Below are 13,148 nucleotides of genomic sequence, written 5' to 3'. Positions count from 1 at the left end.
CTCTGTTCATGTGTATGTGTGTGTTTTGGTGACCCCCAGATGTTAATCTTAATCGTTTTGTCTTTCCACACCAATATATTATGGCACTGTGATGATTAATTCACCAGATTTTAATTATTATTATTGATTATATGTGTAGAAACAACCTGTAATCTTTTTGTCAATAATTCAACCTACATTTTCTGCGTGATATTGTTTAAAATTGTGATAAAGTGTTGTAACATGACTTGTCATAAATAAACACTTAAGTTTAGGATTATTTGTGCATTGAGATTTGAACTAACAAATAACAGCGTTCTTTCTCTTCTTAGACTCAGTGCCAGAGTTTCCTTAATTCCACATGTGGAGTTTCCTCCACCAGCGATTCAGAAGCTGCTGACTTTGCAGTAGCTCTTTGATTTTTGTGCATCTGACTTCATCTTAGTACCTTGTATGGTGAAAAGTTGACACAGTAAGGGCAAGGCTAATGTGTATCTAGCACCATTCGGACAAAAGGCAATAAAGTGCAATCTTTATAGACAAGAAGTAAGCTTTTGAAGTGAAATACTTTTAGTAATTCAGTGCAGATGGGCTCCAGCCGATTTTTTTTACAAAAATAGTTTTTGCTAAATGTACATCGCCTATGTTGGTATTCCAATGACATTAGATTTGCATTGTGTGGTACAGCCCTTATTAGTCTGAGGTTAGTGTATTTTCTGTTTTTGTCTTAAGCAACAAGTTGACCTGTCGGTCCTCTCAGTTGACAGTTGGACCCGTTTTTCTCACCTAAAAGATAAACCTGTTTGCAAGGGAACTCTTTGGGTTTGTCAGCGTAGACATGTAGTTTTCGCTTCATCCTCTTTCTCCGCCTTTGTCTGCTCCTCAGGTGCATCAGTACTACAGCTCCCTGCCTGAGGACAAGGTGCCCTATGTGAACAGCCCAGGAGAGAAATACCGAATCAAACAGCTGCTCCATCAGCTCCCGCCCCACGACAATGAGGTGAGAGTCCAAACTGACGCCCCCCCCTCCCAACCACCTACATCCATCTATCACTCCCTCCCCACCTTCAGGGCAGTGCAGAGATAAGAGGGGAGTATGGATGAGACGGACAGGAAAAATGGAGTCTGTCTTCTTAATGGGCAGGAATGAGATAGTGAAGTGTTTATGTGTGTAGCTGCCAATGCCTTCTTCATTATGACATCTCCTCCTTAATTATTCATCTCATGTCATTGCACATGGGGAAATTGACCTGTTTAAATCACATTTTAACTTGTAGTGCCGACTTACTTTGGTAAATATTTCTCCGTTTTCATTTATATTGACTGTGACCAAAATGCGTGAAAACATCCAACGTGTGGGATTTTTTTCACAGGACAAAATCCTGGAAAATGGAATGAAGTAATTTAACCAAACGGATCAAAATAACATTAGTGGAAAACATTTGACATCCAGCGAGCTGAGCCTAATCCGTGAATGAAAGCACTAATGTGTCACTGTTAAGACATGCTAATGTCTCATTTGGAACCAAATCCTTTTTTGGCCACTGTTGGTTCTCCTTTGTATATTAGATGTAGTGAACTTGATGATCATGAGCCACAAACATTTCATTCTCACCACCAAAAGCCTCATTTTGACAGAGCACTTCCACTACCACATCTGATATATTAGAATTAAGGCTACAAATTTATTAAAATCATGATTTTATACTGTGATTGCAGAGAATTTATAAGTAAAATGAGGTTCAAACATGATTAAGATGACTTTCCTCCTCATAAGCTTTTTGGGGAGCTGGTTTTCTGGACAGAATGGGGATGGGGCCTCACCAGTTGTCCACATCTGTTTTTCATTCTGATAAAGGTATTTTTCTGGCCGTAATCTCCAACCTGACTACTCAAGTTAACAAAATTCAGCACACTGCTCCTTCACCATCTTTGTTTCTTCGAATTAAAAAATGCAGCAGCTGTAATAAAGTACTACCTCTTTATGTATGCCAACTATAACGCTGGTGTTGTACTCCTAAAGCTGTAACTTGAACGTGTGTGCAGGTGCGATACTGCAACAGCTTGGACGATGAGGAGAAACGTGAGCTGAAGCTTTTCAGCAACCAGCGGAAACGGGAAAACCTCGGTCGCGGGAACGTCCGTCCATTCCCGGTGACGATGACTGGAGCGATCTGTGAGCAGGTAGCCAGCCGATGCATCGAAAACATTGTCCCTGCGTTGTGCCGTGGTTTCATGGCTAAATGTCATTCCTGCTGCAGGTGCCGTGATAACAGTGAATCTAATGTGACGGGGTCAGGGGTGCGTCATGTGGCTGGTGGAATGAAAGCAATGAATCGTGTGACGGACACACCGACTGGTCTGATGGGTGTTTATGATGTACAAGAGGAGCTTTGTGTTGACCTATAAAGGGCAACGATGGGCAGACTTGTCTTATTTTATCACAATGTTGTGACCTTATCACTCTCACAACAAAGTCCTGCTCTTCAGAGCACCTGAGGTTTATCTTTATTTTCCGTCCATCACACCAGATGCGAGACTTGATAACATAACTGTTATCCCCCTGCGCATTGAGAGCACTAAGATAGTTATGCCCAGGCTCCTTTAAACCAGGGATGTCAAACATAAGGCCCGCTATTCACCAAGAAAAGTGTAAATAATTCAAAGAAAGGGTAGATTAAAAAAAACACATTTCTTTCTTTCTTTCTCAAAGCCATGTTGCCTAGGTGACTTTGTAAAAACATGCATAATACAACAGCTATAGGAGAAGGTTTTTTGATATTCCACTGTATTTTGCACCAGAAGGTTTCTTTAAAAGTGGCTTCATGTTGAGATTGTTGTCATAGTTTTTTGTGAAAATATAAAAAATTTTATCACGTATATGCCACAACAAAAACCCCCCCTAAATTTAACAATTATTGTGCCACTATTGTTTTCTGACAGTCATGAAAAATGTTTTTATCTGACTGACATGTTAAAGACCGACACTTCATCAAACATCAGATGACGCTCAGAGGAAAACATATCAGTCAGGTAAAAGCATCCTTATATACTTTGATGGAAAAAAAAAAAAAACTTTATCATAATACATTTTAGATGTAAATTTACATTAACAAAAGAAAATTCAGTTTGAACTCTGAAATACTATAACATCGCAGTGAAGCCAAACACTAAGACATGCAGAGTGAAGTACAGGCAAATCCATGGACTTCCCTCTGATGTCTGGAGGCCTCCCAAGGGGATCCAGGACCCCACGTTGAGAACCACTAGCTTAATGGATTCTACTTTTAACACATTTCAGAATCCACTTGTAGCTATTCATCACTGTATTCATAGCAAGCTCCACATAGTTGGAAGTAGCCCCTGTTGTTTTGGTGCCCCAGGGGTGCTATCCCAGATAGACACTTCCCATTTAGACGCTTCCCAGATAGACGCTAACGATTTAGACGCCTCATTATAAGAAGTTCATTATTCGTAACATTTCAGTGACCGAGGATGAATAGTAATGCATTTTTTACACATAAGACACATAGTTCCTTTGGAAAAGTAGCTTAACATTAGTTTAATATCACAGCCGGGGAAAGAAAAAAAAATAAAGCCGGGTCTCTCTGTCCCGATGTCCGACGCATATATATATCGTATCGGTCAAAAAAGAGAAAAGATGAAAAAGACACATAAGTCACTCTTGACTATGTCACATTTATTTGGAAATGTAATTCACATTTCAAGCTACACAATAACACACAGAGGTTGAATGGTGTCCTGCATCGTTAATGAGGTGCTTATTATCACACGGAACAACACGTCCAGTACCTAACTGAGCACCGTCTTGCTGTCGTCAGGGTTTGAGTTGTCACAGAAGTCCATGCATTGTCAACCAAATGATTTACTGGAAAGTTGCACGGCGCATCCTCCCGGTTGCCGTGAAGCTGTGCGCTCCATCCACCATCCATTCCTCCCACAGTGACGCAATGCCGTCTTGAAGCTCCGGGTCACTGAGATGTCAAGTGGCTGGAGTAGTTTGGTTAATCTTCCAGGGATGATGGCAGGTTTGGAGTTGCAAGCTTTTATTTTCCCTTTCACCTGTAGCGTTACGTGCGCTCCCATAATGTCCATCATGAGACAAGCAGGGCTTCACGTGTTTAAAGAAGCCATCTGGACACTTAAGGTAGCATTTCTTTTTAAGGTGGTGTAGTGTTGTGGAGCAGCATGCAGTTTCCGATGCAAGCCTGTACAGAAAAAAACTGATGTTTTTTTTATATATACTGTATATGTATAGCATCTATCTGGGAAGCGTCTACCTGGAGTAAAACCACCCCAGGTGTGTCACTTTTTTACAGCTTGAATTGCTTCTCATTCAGCCAGTACACACACGAGGGAGAAGGTTGAGAGAGAGTGTGTATTGATCGAATCCCCCCGACTCCTCCCCCTCCTCATGGCCGTAAGCTTTGCGCCAGTTAGATAACCTGATTGTAACTCTAACCCCCCACCCCCACCCCCCCCCAGAGTTTATCTCTCCGGCATCACTGCCTCTATACTTCCATACCTATCTTGGTCCCCCTTTTGTCCTCCCCTATATCTGTTTTTAGCCACTCAATGTCGTCCAACAGTCTGTCACTCGCCCTTTTCTGTCTGTGCACGCCCTCTCCAGCCACACCATACAGACCTCCCCTTGTTCTCTGGGTTTACTTCAGTTTTCATGCACAAATTGCATCAAAGGCAGCGATGCACCAATTCGACACACTGGATCAGTGTACAGATTTATTGAAGATGAGATAAAAATCCCTTCAACTTTCATGAAAATCAGTGCATCTCCTATGGATCTGATTAGACTGCTTGGATTATTTCCTGGAATCTTCCCAACCGCACCGGTTTGAACTGTTGTCTGTGTCTAATGTGATAATAAACAGTTTCTCATATTTCTTTTACAGTGTTGTAATGAAGAAAATTATATCAAGACAAGAATATTTTCAAAGTGATTTTTTAATTTTTTTTGCTCAATTAGTGGGTGTAAAAAATGTCCAATAGTCGCCACTGTTTTTGCTTACCGTTGTGCTCTTCATGTTGAATTATAGAGGATCGTTGTCTTTATGAATAATGGCCTATTGGACTACTCCTACTATTGGACTATTTCCTGCCCTAAACAATCTGTAGCAACAAGCATTACATCACAATACTCAAAGATTCAGTTCTTCCCAAAGAGCATTGAGTTTCTCTGCAGGCTCACAGGCTTCCAGATGTGTCTCTTGCATTCACAATTTAAGGTCTGTTGTTTGTACTCATTAGAGAAATTCTCTAAAGTGCTTATCTGTTAATGAGTAAAAATGAAACACCACTTTGTGCTATTTTTGATATTTATTTGAATGGCATCATACAATTAATCATACATAGCATTTGATATCTTGATAAAGCGTGTCGGTGATTATACAGAGCTTTTATTGGAGAGTATTTTGTTGCACCACAGAGAAAAGATCAAGAATTTCCCAGCAGGAATACCAAATATGTGACCTGTAAGCCCAAACTAGCCTGCGAAAAGGTCCGACCAGGCCCATGGAAAGACTATAATCACAATGACAGGAATGGCAATTTTTCAGTGAAGGTAACTGCTGTCCCCGATTTTGTCCACTCAGTTACACTTTCAGTGACCGTCGGGGTCATACGGCAGCATTGAGACCAAAAACTGAGCAGTTTTTCAGATCAAAATTGTCCAGTATATGGAACCTGAACTCCAATGAGTTTGACACTTTAGTTTTCAAATATTGAGGGTTTGTATCGGATTGGTACAGATTGTATCTGAAGCTCGGATTCGTAAATAATCAGCATCTTTCTGAAACATGTTTCTCTTCGTCTGTGTATTTTCAGTGTGGAGGACAGATAAATGGTGGCGACATCGCCGTGTTTGCGTCACGGGCGGGTCACGGCGTGTGCTGGCACCCAGCCTGCTTTGTATGCAGCATGTGCAGCGAGCTCTTGGTGGACCTCATCTACTTCCACCAAGATGGGAAGATCTACTGCGGGCGGCACCACGCCGAGAGGCTGAAGCCGCGCTGCACCGCCTGCGATGAAGTAAGCGGCAGTCACATGCAGACACTCTAGTCTGCACATGTCAACACACACGCTTTAGCAAATGTTGGTGGACGCACCATATTCACATTCCCAACTTATGCCTGCTTAAATACACACCACAGTCATATGACGTATATGTGACACGAACTGCTAGCTTTTTAATGTGTGCTGGGATCTTTCCACCCTAATGGAGTCGGCATTTAATATTCCCATCTCCCAACTATTAACACCGACTTACCCTGTTACCCTGCAAGTGGCGACAAGGACACTTTGAGTGCTCAAAAGGTAGATTGAACAGCACCATAATTAAAAGCAAATGCACCATCTAGAGTCCCCACACACATTAGCCTCCTGCTGAAACCGAGGACAAAGAGGGGTGATCTAAAACTACAGAGCTATGGAGGAGAAAGTGGGACGTATAGACCGGGCGGGGGGGGTGGTCTTTGTCCTGTCATTCAGCACGCATTAATAACCCAGCTGAGGGTTTATCCTCTGTGGACCTGTGATAAACGATCCTCCTTCCGATCTCCCTTTTCTTAGATCATCTTTGCGGATGAGTGCACCGAGGCCGAGGGCCGTCACTGGCACATGAAGCACTTCTGCTGTTTTGAGTGCGAGACGGTGCTGGGGGGCCAGCGCTACATCATGAAGGAGGGACGGCCATACTGCTGCTCCTGCTTTGAGTCCCTTTACGCAGAATACTGCGACTCCTGCGGGGAACATATCGGTACGCTGCCTCTTGAGTCTTATCAGGGTTAATACTAACTGTCTTAGTCATGGCAAGGTCACAGGAGACCTTGGGTAAAGTCATATTTCATTACTAAATACATGGCAATTGGCCAGGTTCAAAGGTGAAAAGACAGCAACTTTTTTTTAACTCAAAGAATGGACCTTACCTTGGTTTTAAGCAGTTTATCATGGAATATCACTGGTGATCAACCATTTGAGACAAGTGTGCGGAGCTGAAGGTCCTCGGCGTACAGAGTACAGAAATATGTTTGGTATACATCACGCAGTGTGAAAGGAGCCTGAGGCAAAGACATGACTGTATCAAGTGACTTTAAACGTCAGGATCTGTTTATATCCCAGAAGCAGACACCAAGTGTCAGCTGAATTCATATTCAAACATCTCAGACTGTGTAATGGTTCAGACATCCCCGTTAAAGAAGATGCAATAAAGCATTTCAGCTGGAAACTTTCATTTACACACCTCTTGGCTCCACGCCGCCTCCTCAATGTCTGGTGTGCGTAGGTGTGTCTCCCAGGATGCCCAGGTGTGATTTTAGCACATATCGCAAAAATTTGCTCTGTAATTATTCCTGAGACCGGATACAGAGAAGTATTTGGCTTAAAAAAAAAACATAGCATACTATAAATTGAAACCATCAGAAAACACTCTGGAGCAGATGGCAGCCATTAGCAAATAGCTGGTTTTCTTTCCTCTGCTACAACTGGAAACATTCTGAAAATGCTCTGTGTTTATACAACGCTGGCAAGCTTCATAATGAGTTTGCCCCAAAGCACAGAGAAGTAACTGCCTCAAGCCCTCTTTCTCGTTCTCCACAAGTTACTTGCAATATGCTACTATTTTCACATTAAATAGCATTTTTAAATAAGCCTCTAAGATTTTGTCTCAAACCCTTTGATAAAAACAGCATGCTTTGCATTTTAATTCAGCTTTGTGCATATTTATTGACGTCTTGTATTTTTTACTCAATCCTCTGAATTCATGTGATTTTTTTTTTTTTTTTGATTTTTTTTCCCCCTCTCCTGCAGGCATTGATCAAGGCCAAATGACGTATGACGGACAGCACTGGCATGCCACAGAAGGCTGCTTCTGCTGTGCCCGCTGCAAACGCTCTCTGCTGGGCCGGCCTTTCCTCCCCAAGCAGGGTCAAATCTTCTGCTCGCGCTCCTGCAGTCTGGGGGAAGAGCCCAACGGCTCCGACTCCTCCGATTCAGCTTTCCAAAGTGCTCGCTCCACCAGGGAATCCAGACGGAGCTCAAAGACAGGAAAGACTGGAGGAGGGGGTGGGGTGCAGACTGAAAGGTTCTCTGGGGAGGTGGACCCACTTTCTTTACAAATGGACCTTCTGAGTCTCTCCAGCCAAACACCCAGTTTGACCCGGGAGCCTCCTTCCTGGCAGAGCCAGGAGGAAGAAGGTGGCACTTACAGTTATGAACCCAAGACTAATCCCATTGCCAACCCCACTCCTCTGCAGCTCCTCAGCCAGTGCAACGTTAGGAGCGCTTACAATCCTGGACACAATAACCAACAGCAGGATCACAGGATCAAGGAGAATGGAGGTTTGAAGAGACCCCCCATCTCAGCCATGAAAGGTCACTCTCTCAATGAGGCGTGGTTCCAACAGCCGGCTCCGGGGGAATACTACCCACCCAAACTGAGGACCCAAAAGAGCTTCACTGAGGTGTCCCACTGCTCTCAGCACCATAATGGCTTCTCTTCAGATAAGCGCTCAATCAGTTTGCACGGTTTTCAGAGGGACAGAGATGCCGGCCCTTCAGCATCGACTCAAGTGGCAAGAAGCAGGAACCCCATTAATGCACTTAACTTTACTGAGCAACTGACTCCGCTTGAGCAAACCCCAAGAGGATCCATCGAGTCCTTGGCTCTGTCCAATGCTACAGGTGGGTAGGATAGCAGTCGATGTTGTACTTCTCATTGGACTACCTTTCTAAATAACTAATAAAATGCAAAATGTATCTAAAATGCATCTTTGTTAATTTCCAGGCAACTCGGCAGATGGCGGAGGAAAGCGCCAGGAGCACCTTTCTCGTTTCTCAATGCCGGACCTGAGCAAAGACTCTGGAATGAACGTTTCTGAGAAAAGCAACATGGACACACTAAACTCCTCAGGGCAGTTTCGTAGTTCTGAGTCCATCCATAGTCTCAATGCTAATCAGTCCTATATGGAAATGATCCCCCCCAGGTCTTCTCAGTACCAGGTGCAGTTTTGTGATCCTCCTGGCAGGGCTGTCGGTATGGGCATGAATCAATTGTCACCTGGCTTCACCTTCCAGGAAGAGGACCGGATTAGTTTGGTTAGTAGCGCCAATGCGGCGCGCCTGCCACCAATTAGCGAACGCAGGATTGGCGGCATTATGGCTGGCGCTGGAGTAGGTGGAAGAGGATCGACCGTCCGGATAGATGCTCCAGAAGACGCCCCACAAAGGCGGCGGCACCACCATCACCGATCCCGTAGATCTCGTCGTTCTCGTTCAGAAAACGCCCTGAATCTGGTGGCAGACCGCAGGGCAAGGCCACAAGAAAGACCACAGCTGCGTGTCCAAGAGGATTATGACCGTTTCCCACCGCCAAGGAGTGCCAGGGGCCAGCTGGGAGGTGGAGTGGGAAGATACCAGCCGCCTCTCTTCAGGCAGTGCCCCAGGACCACCTCAGACTTGACTTTACAGAACCCAGGAGCCAGCAGACGCACTGGCTTGTCCCAGTACTCATGGGACGAATATTATGATGATGATGACTGGTGCTCCACTTGCTCTTCGTCTTCCGAATCAGAGGATGAAGGCTACTTCCTGGGTGAGCCAATCCCCAGGCCAATACAGTTGCGCTACCTCAGCAACCAGGAACTGGTTCATAAGTACAACGCAGGGATGGGAGGACCCAATCGGAGTGGGCAGTTACACACTCGCAAACGAAGAAAAAGCAAGAACTGCATTATCTCTTAACACGCTGACATTTGGTCCTCCAAATGACTGTTTGTTCGGCTTGTGTACACCAACACCCTCCCCTCCATCTGGAACAAAACACCAAAACAACCAGTCGATTTATTCAGTGTTATTAAGTGTTGATTAACATGTAATTGAAAGTCAGTGATGAATTACAGTCGGTAAACAGTGAAAACGCAACAATGTTTGCATGTTTGTTCATTTTAATGTTTCAGAATATTTCCAGAATATTAAGGCTATCGGATACATCACAATGTTTTCTCTAACACTGAAGTGCAATCAATTGCAACTGTAACTTCATTTCAAAGCAGCAAACAGTTAAGGTACAGTTCAGCTTTTTCATGCAATGTAATCGAGTCATAGGATGTACTGTACAATTGAATTCAGTGTGTATATAGATAAATGAATTAATAAATTCACTTAAGTTAAGGAAGTCTGTGTAAATATGGTTGTAAATGAGGTCTCACATATTTTTATATTTTCTATGGATAGAATCATTTATGTATAGGATGTCTATAAAGTAGAGATAGAACACCACAGAAACAACTTATGCATGTGTTATTTGGCTGATCTGGTCCTGCATTTGGAATAAAGGAGTATTTCAGTGAGTTTTTGTGACTGACAGCTGGTGTTTGTCCCAAGAGGCCGGCAGCCCGAGTGACGAACTGTGCACAACAGTCACTTTCTCCATCTGTTTAATGCATAAATGAATGACAATACGGTGACAGCCTTTGATTAGAGTCATCCTCCGTTGAATTGTCAGACAGTAATGAGCGCAGTCACATTCAAACACACAAAGATTCATTGTCCTGGGAACAGATGCCACGAAAGTTGTGGTTTATTGCATCAGCCTCAGCAAGTTGAAAACTGCTGACCTTGGAGATTTTGTTATTGGAACCGGGTGATGCTTCAGGCAAAAGGTTTTCTGCTAATTATTATGTCATGGCTGCAGCGGTCTCTTATGGTTTGAATTTTAGCTTTGTTTTGACCAATTACAGGCTAAATAATGACATTTCCCTTTGCCAATGATTCTTTCAGTTAATTTAGTCTTCTCCTACATATTTTTTATAAAGTGTGCTTTTGTAATTTTCAGACACATGCAAATCTTCCAAAAGTGCACCCCGCTTTCACCCATAGTCGTAGTCATCTTGACCCTGACTTGCATAAAGCTGCGTAGAAGATGGATGGGATAAAATCTCATTCTCAAACCTCTGGAGCAGACAAAGCCCTGAGGCCGCCAACATTGTTAACATGCTGAAACACGATTAGTGGTGTGATAAGATTAAATGTTAGCATTGTCATCAGCATTTGATCAAATTCAACTCCATGCAGTGATGCATCCAGTTAGTCTTTTGTCGAATGAACCTTTAAGAACGTGATACTTTAGAGAATCAGAACTATTACAACCTGTGTATTCTTTCATTTTTACCTCAGTAAAGCTCTTAATGTCTTAGCGTTACTCAAAAGTATAAAGAAATGTTCTGTTAAGTGCATCGCATTTAATTGAATTTAGGTAAACTGTGCATATAATTGGTTAAGTTAAAGGCATTATTCACTTCTGTGACAAAATGTTCAAGTTACTAATAAGATTTTCGGCTCAATCATTTCAAAGGCAGATGCACTGAATGATACAAAATGTGTGTAGCTCGGTCTTAAATTACAAATGTGATGGTAATCTATTAATTTGACTTCCTCCTCATTGAAGCACAAGTAGTTTTCCAGTCCTAAATGTGCATACTTGGAAAGCGCTCACTTTGGGCTTCTTTGGAGGAAAGCAAGAAGGCGCCACGACTCAGACTTTAGCTTGTCCAGAATCAGAATTGCCATTACTGAAAAATGTTTAAGATGTTAAGACTTTTCTTTTTGGCTACCGCTTTTACAATACGTGCAGCACTGGGATTGACTATATGTGGCAAAATTTTGACCTTTGGTGTGAGTTGCATGGAATTGTCAAGTCATAGAATAGTGAACAGGTTGTATCGCTAAGTGTCAAGCGATGTCATACTGTAAATTGGATTACTTCTGACGTCCATGTGGTCAGGGGATTATTGCCGCCAGTCCCCATAATCCACAAACCCACGCACACACACACACACACACACACACACACACACACATGCACAGACACATATGTTTGGAGGAAGGTGTGTGAATGCCAAACTCTTGATTAGACACATGGAAGCTTTAATGCTCTTGACATGACTGGCACATTAGCAAGTTTACTTCACCTAACCTCAACTTCCAGTGTGTGCATTCCTGTGTTCATATTCACTCTGGGACACTTGAAGAACTGGTAGACTTGGGGGGAAAATGGGCCGAATCAAGTTGACCATAATATCACAAAAAGCAGCTGCATAAACACGTGATCAATTATATCAGACAGCTGACTCAACGGTCTGTAACTGTCTGATTTGTCTTTAGTAAATCTTGAAACTATCTACACGCTGCTGGGAACATTACCTGAAAGTTGGGATGTCCATCACTAAGCTTTCTCTCCAAGAGCCATGGCGACGCGACAAGCATTCTGCTGGTCTTCAGCAATTTTGTTTTATTCACCCTTGACTCACAAACTCCCCTCACGTCATTATATTTGTATCTTTATTAGTCCCCCTAATGATGTATGTGTGGGGTGTCTCCATGTGTTTAATTAAGAGCAAATGGAGGTGGTACAGTGAGGGGGAGCCACAGATTGCTGCCATATGCTTCCTGCGCGGTGCCATATTCAAGGTAGCGGATGGCGGGGAGATAATCCCTGCGTTGTGTGGTTGCCTCCAGTTGTTACACTCAAATAGCCAGCCAAGCCAGTAAATTACAGCCAAGAGTAGTTTGGTACCATCGCAGCTCATAATAAGTACCATCATGTGACTTTTACAATATTGTCGTGGAGAGAAGGCTTTGTTATTATCAGAGACATGGACAGTCTGCATTTTGTTGGAGGGTTATCTTTCTCCCAGCAGGGTTATCTGCAGGGGGAAAATTAAAGATAGCAGACACATGATCTCTCCTCATATCACACATCGCGCTATTAAGTCCTACTATTATGGGGATAATAATACATTTTATCTATAAGCGCCTCTAGAAAATCAAGATCAGTGTATTTATGTAAATAATGAAATATGGTTAAATAAACAGCAAAAGATGCTGTAAGTAAAACCCCCGAAGGAAATGACAATAATGGAGTTTGTGAACAGATGTTGGGATCTATAAGCAATCAAAAAAGCTTGAAGTTAAAGGCATGCTAGTCAGAAGCTTTTCCTTTGAAAGTGAAAGGCATGGTGGGTTAATTTTAGTAAGAGCCCGTTAGTTTAGTGAGACACTACACCGTTTCATGTGAAAACTTGTTTTAGTGTTTTTGTTTTTGCCTGTTTACATGTGAATGGCAGAGATGCTGAAAA

General features: G+C 42.9%; 1 protein-coding gene across 2 annotated transcripts in view; it reads left to right on the top strand.

Annotated features, from left to right (window-relative positions):
- Positions 1 to 10,362, top strand: part of prickle2b (prickle homolog 2b) — a 115,352-nt gene extending 104,990 nt beyond the window's left edge. Inside the window, exons 4-9 of one of the 2 annotated variants that reach the window (XM_080461101.1) lie at positions 866 to 979; positions 2,026 to 2,163; positions 5,842 to 6,045; positions 6,586 to 6,772; positions 7,822 to 8,694; positions 8,798 to 10,362. In XM_080461101.1, the coding sequence (XP_080317227.1) occupies positions 866 to 979; positions 2,026 to 2,163; positions 5,842 to 6,045; positions 6,586 to 6,772; positions 7,822 to 8,694; positions 8,798 to 9,753 (2,472 nt within the window). In that variant the 3' untranslated portion in view covers positions 9,754 to 10,362. The remainder of the gene's footprint in view (positions 1 to 865; positions 980 to 2,025; positions 2,164 to 5,841; positions 6,046 to 6,585; positions 6,773 to 7,821; positions 8,695 to 8,797) is intronic. The other variant, XM_080461102.1, reaches the window with a different exon arrangement.
- Positions 10,363 to 13,148: the final 2,786 nt, after the last annotated feature.

This window comes from Lipophrys pholis (assembly GCF_963383615.2).
Source record: "Lipophrys pholis genome assembly, chromosome: 4".
Taxonomy (NCBI): Eukaryota; Metazoa; Chordata; class Actinopteri; order Blenniiformes; family Blenniidae; genus Lipophrys; species Lipophrys pholis.
This window is presented reverse-complemented; position numbering and strand designations above follow the sequence as displayed.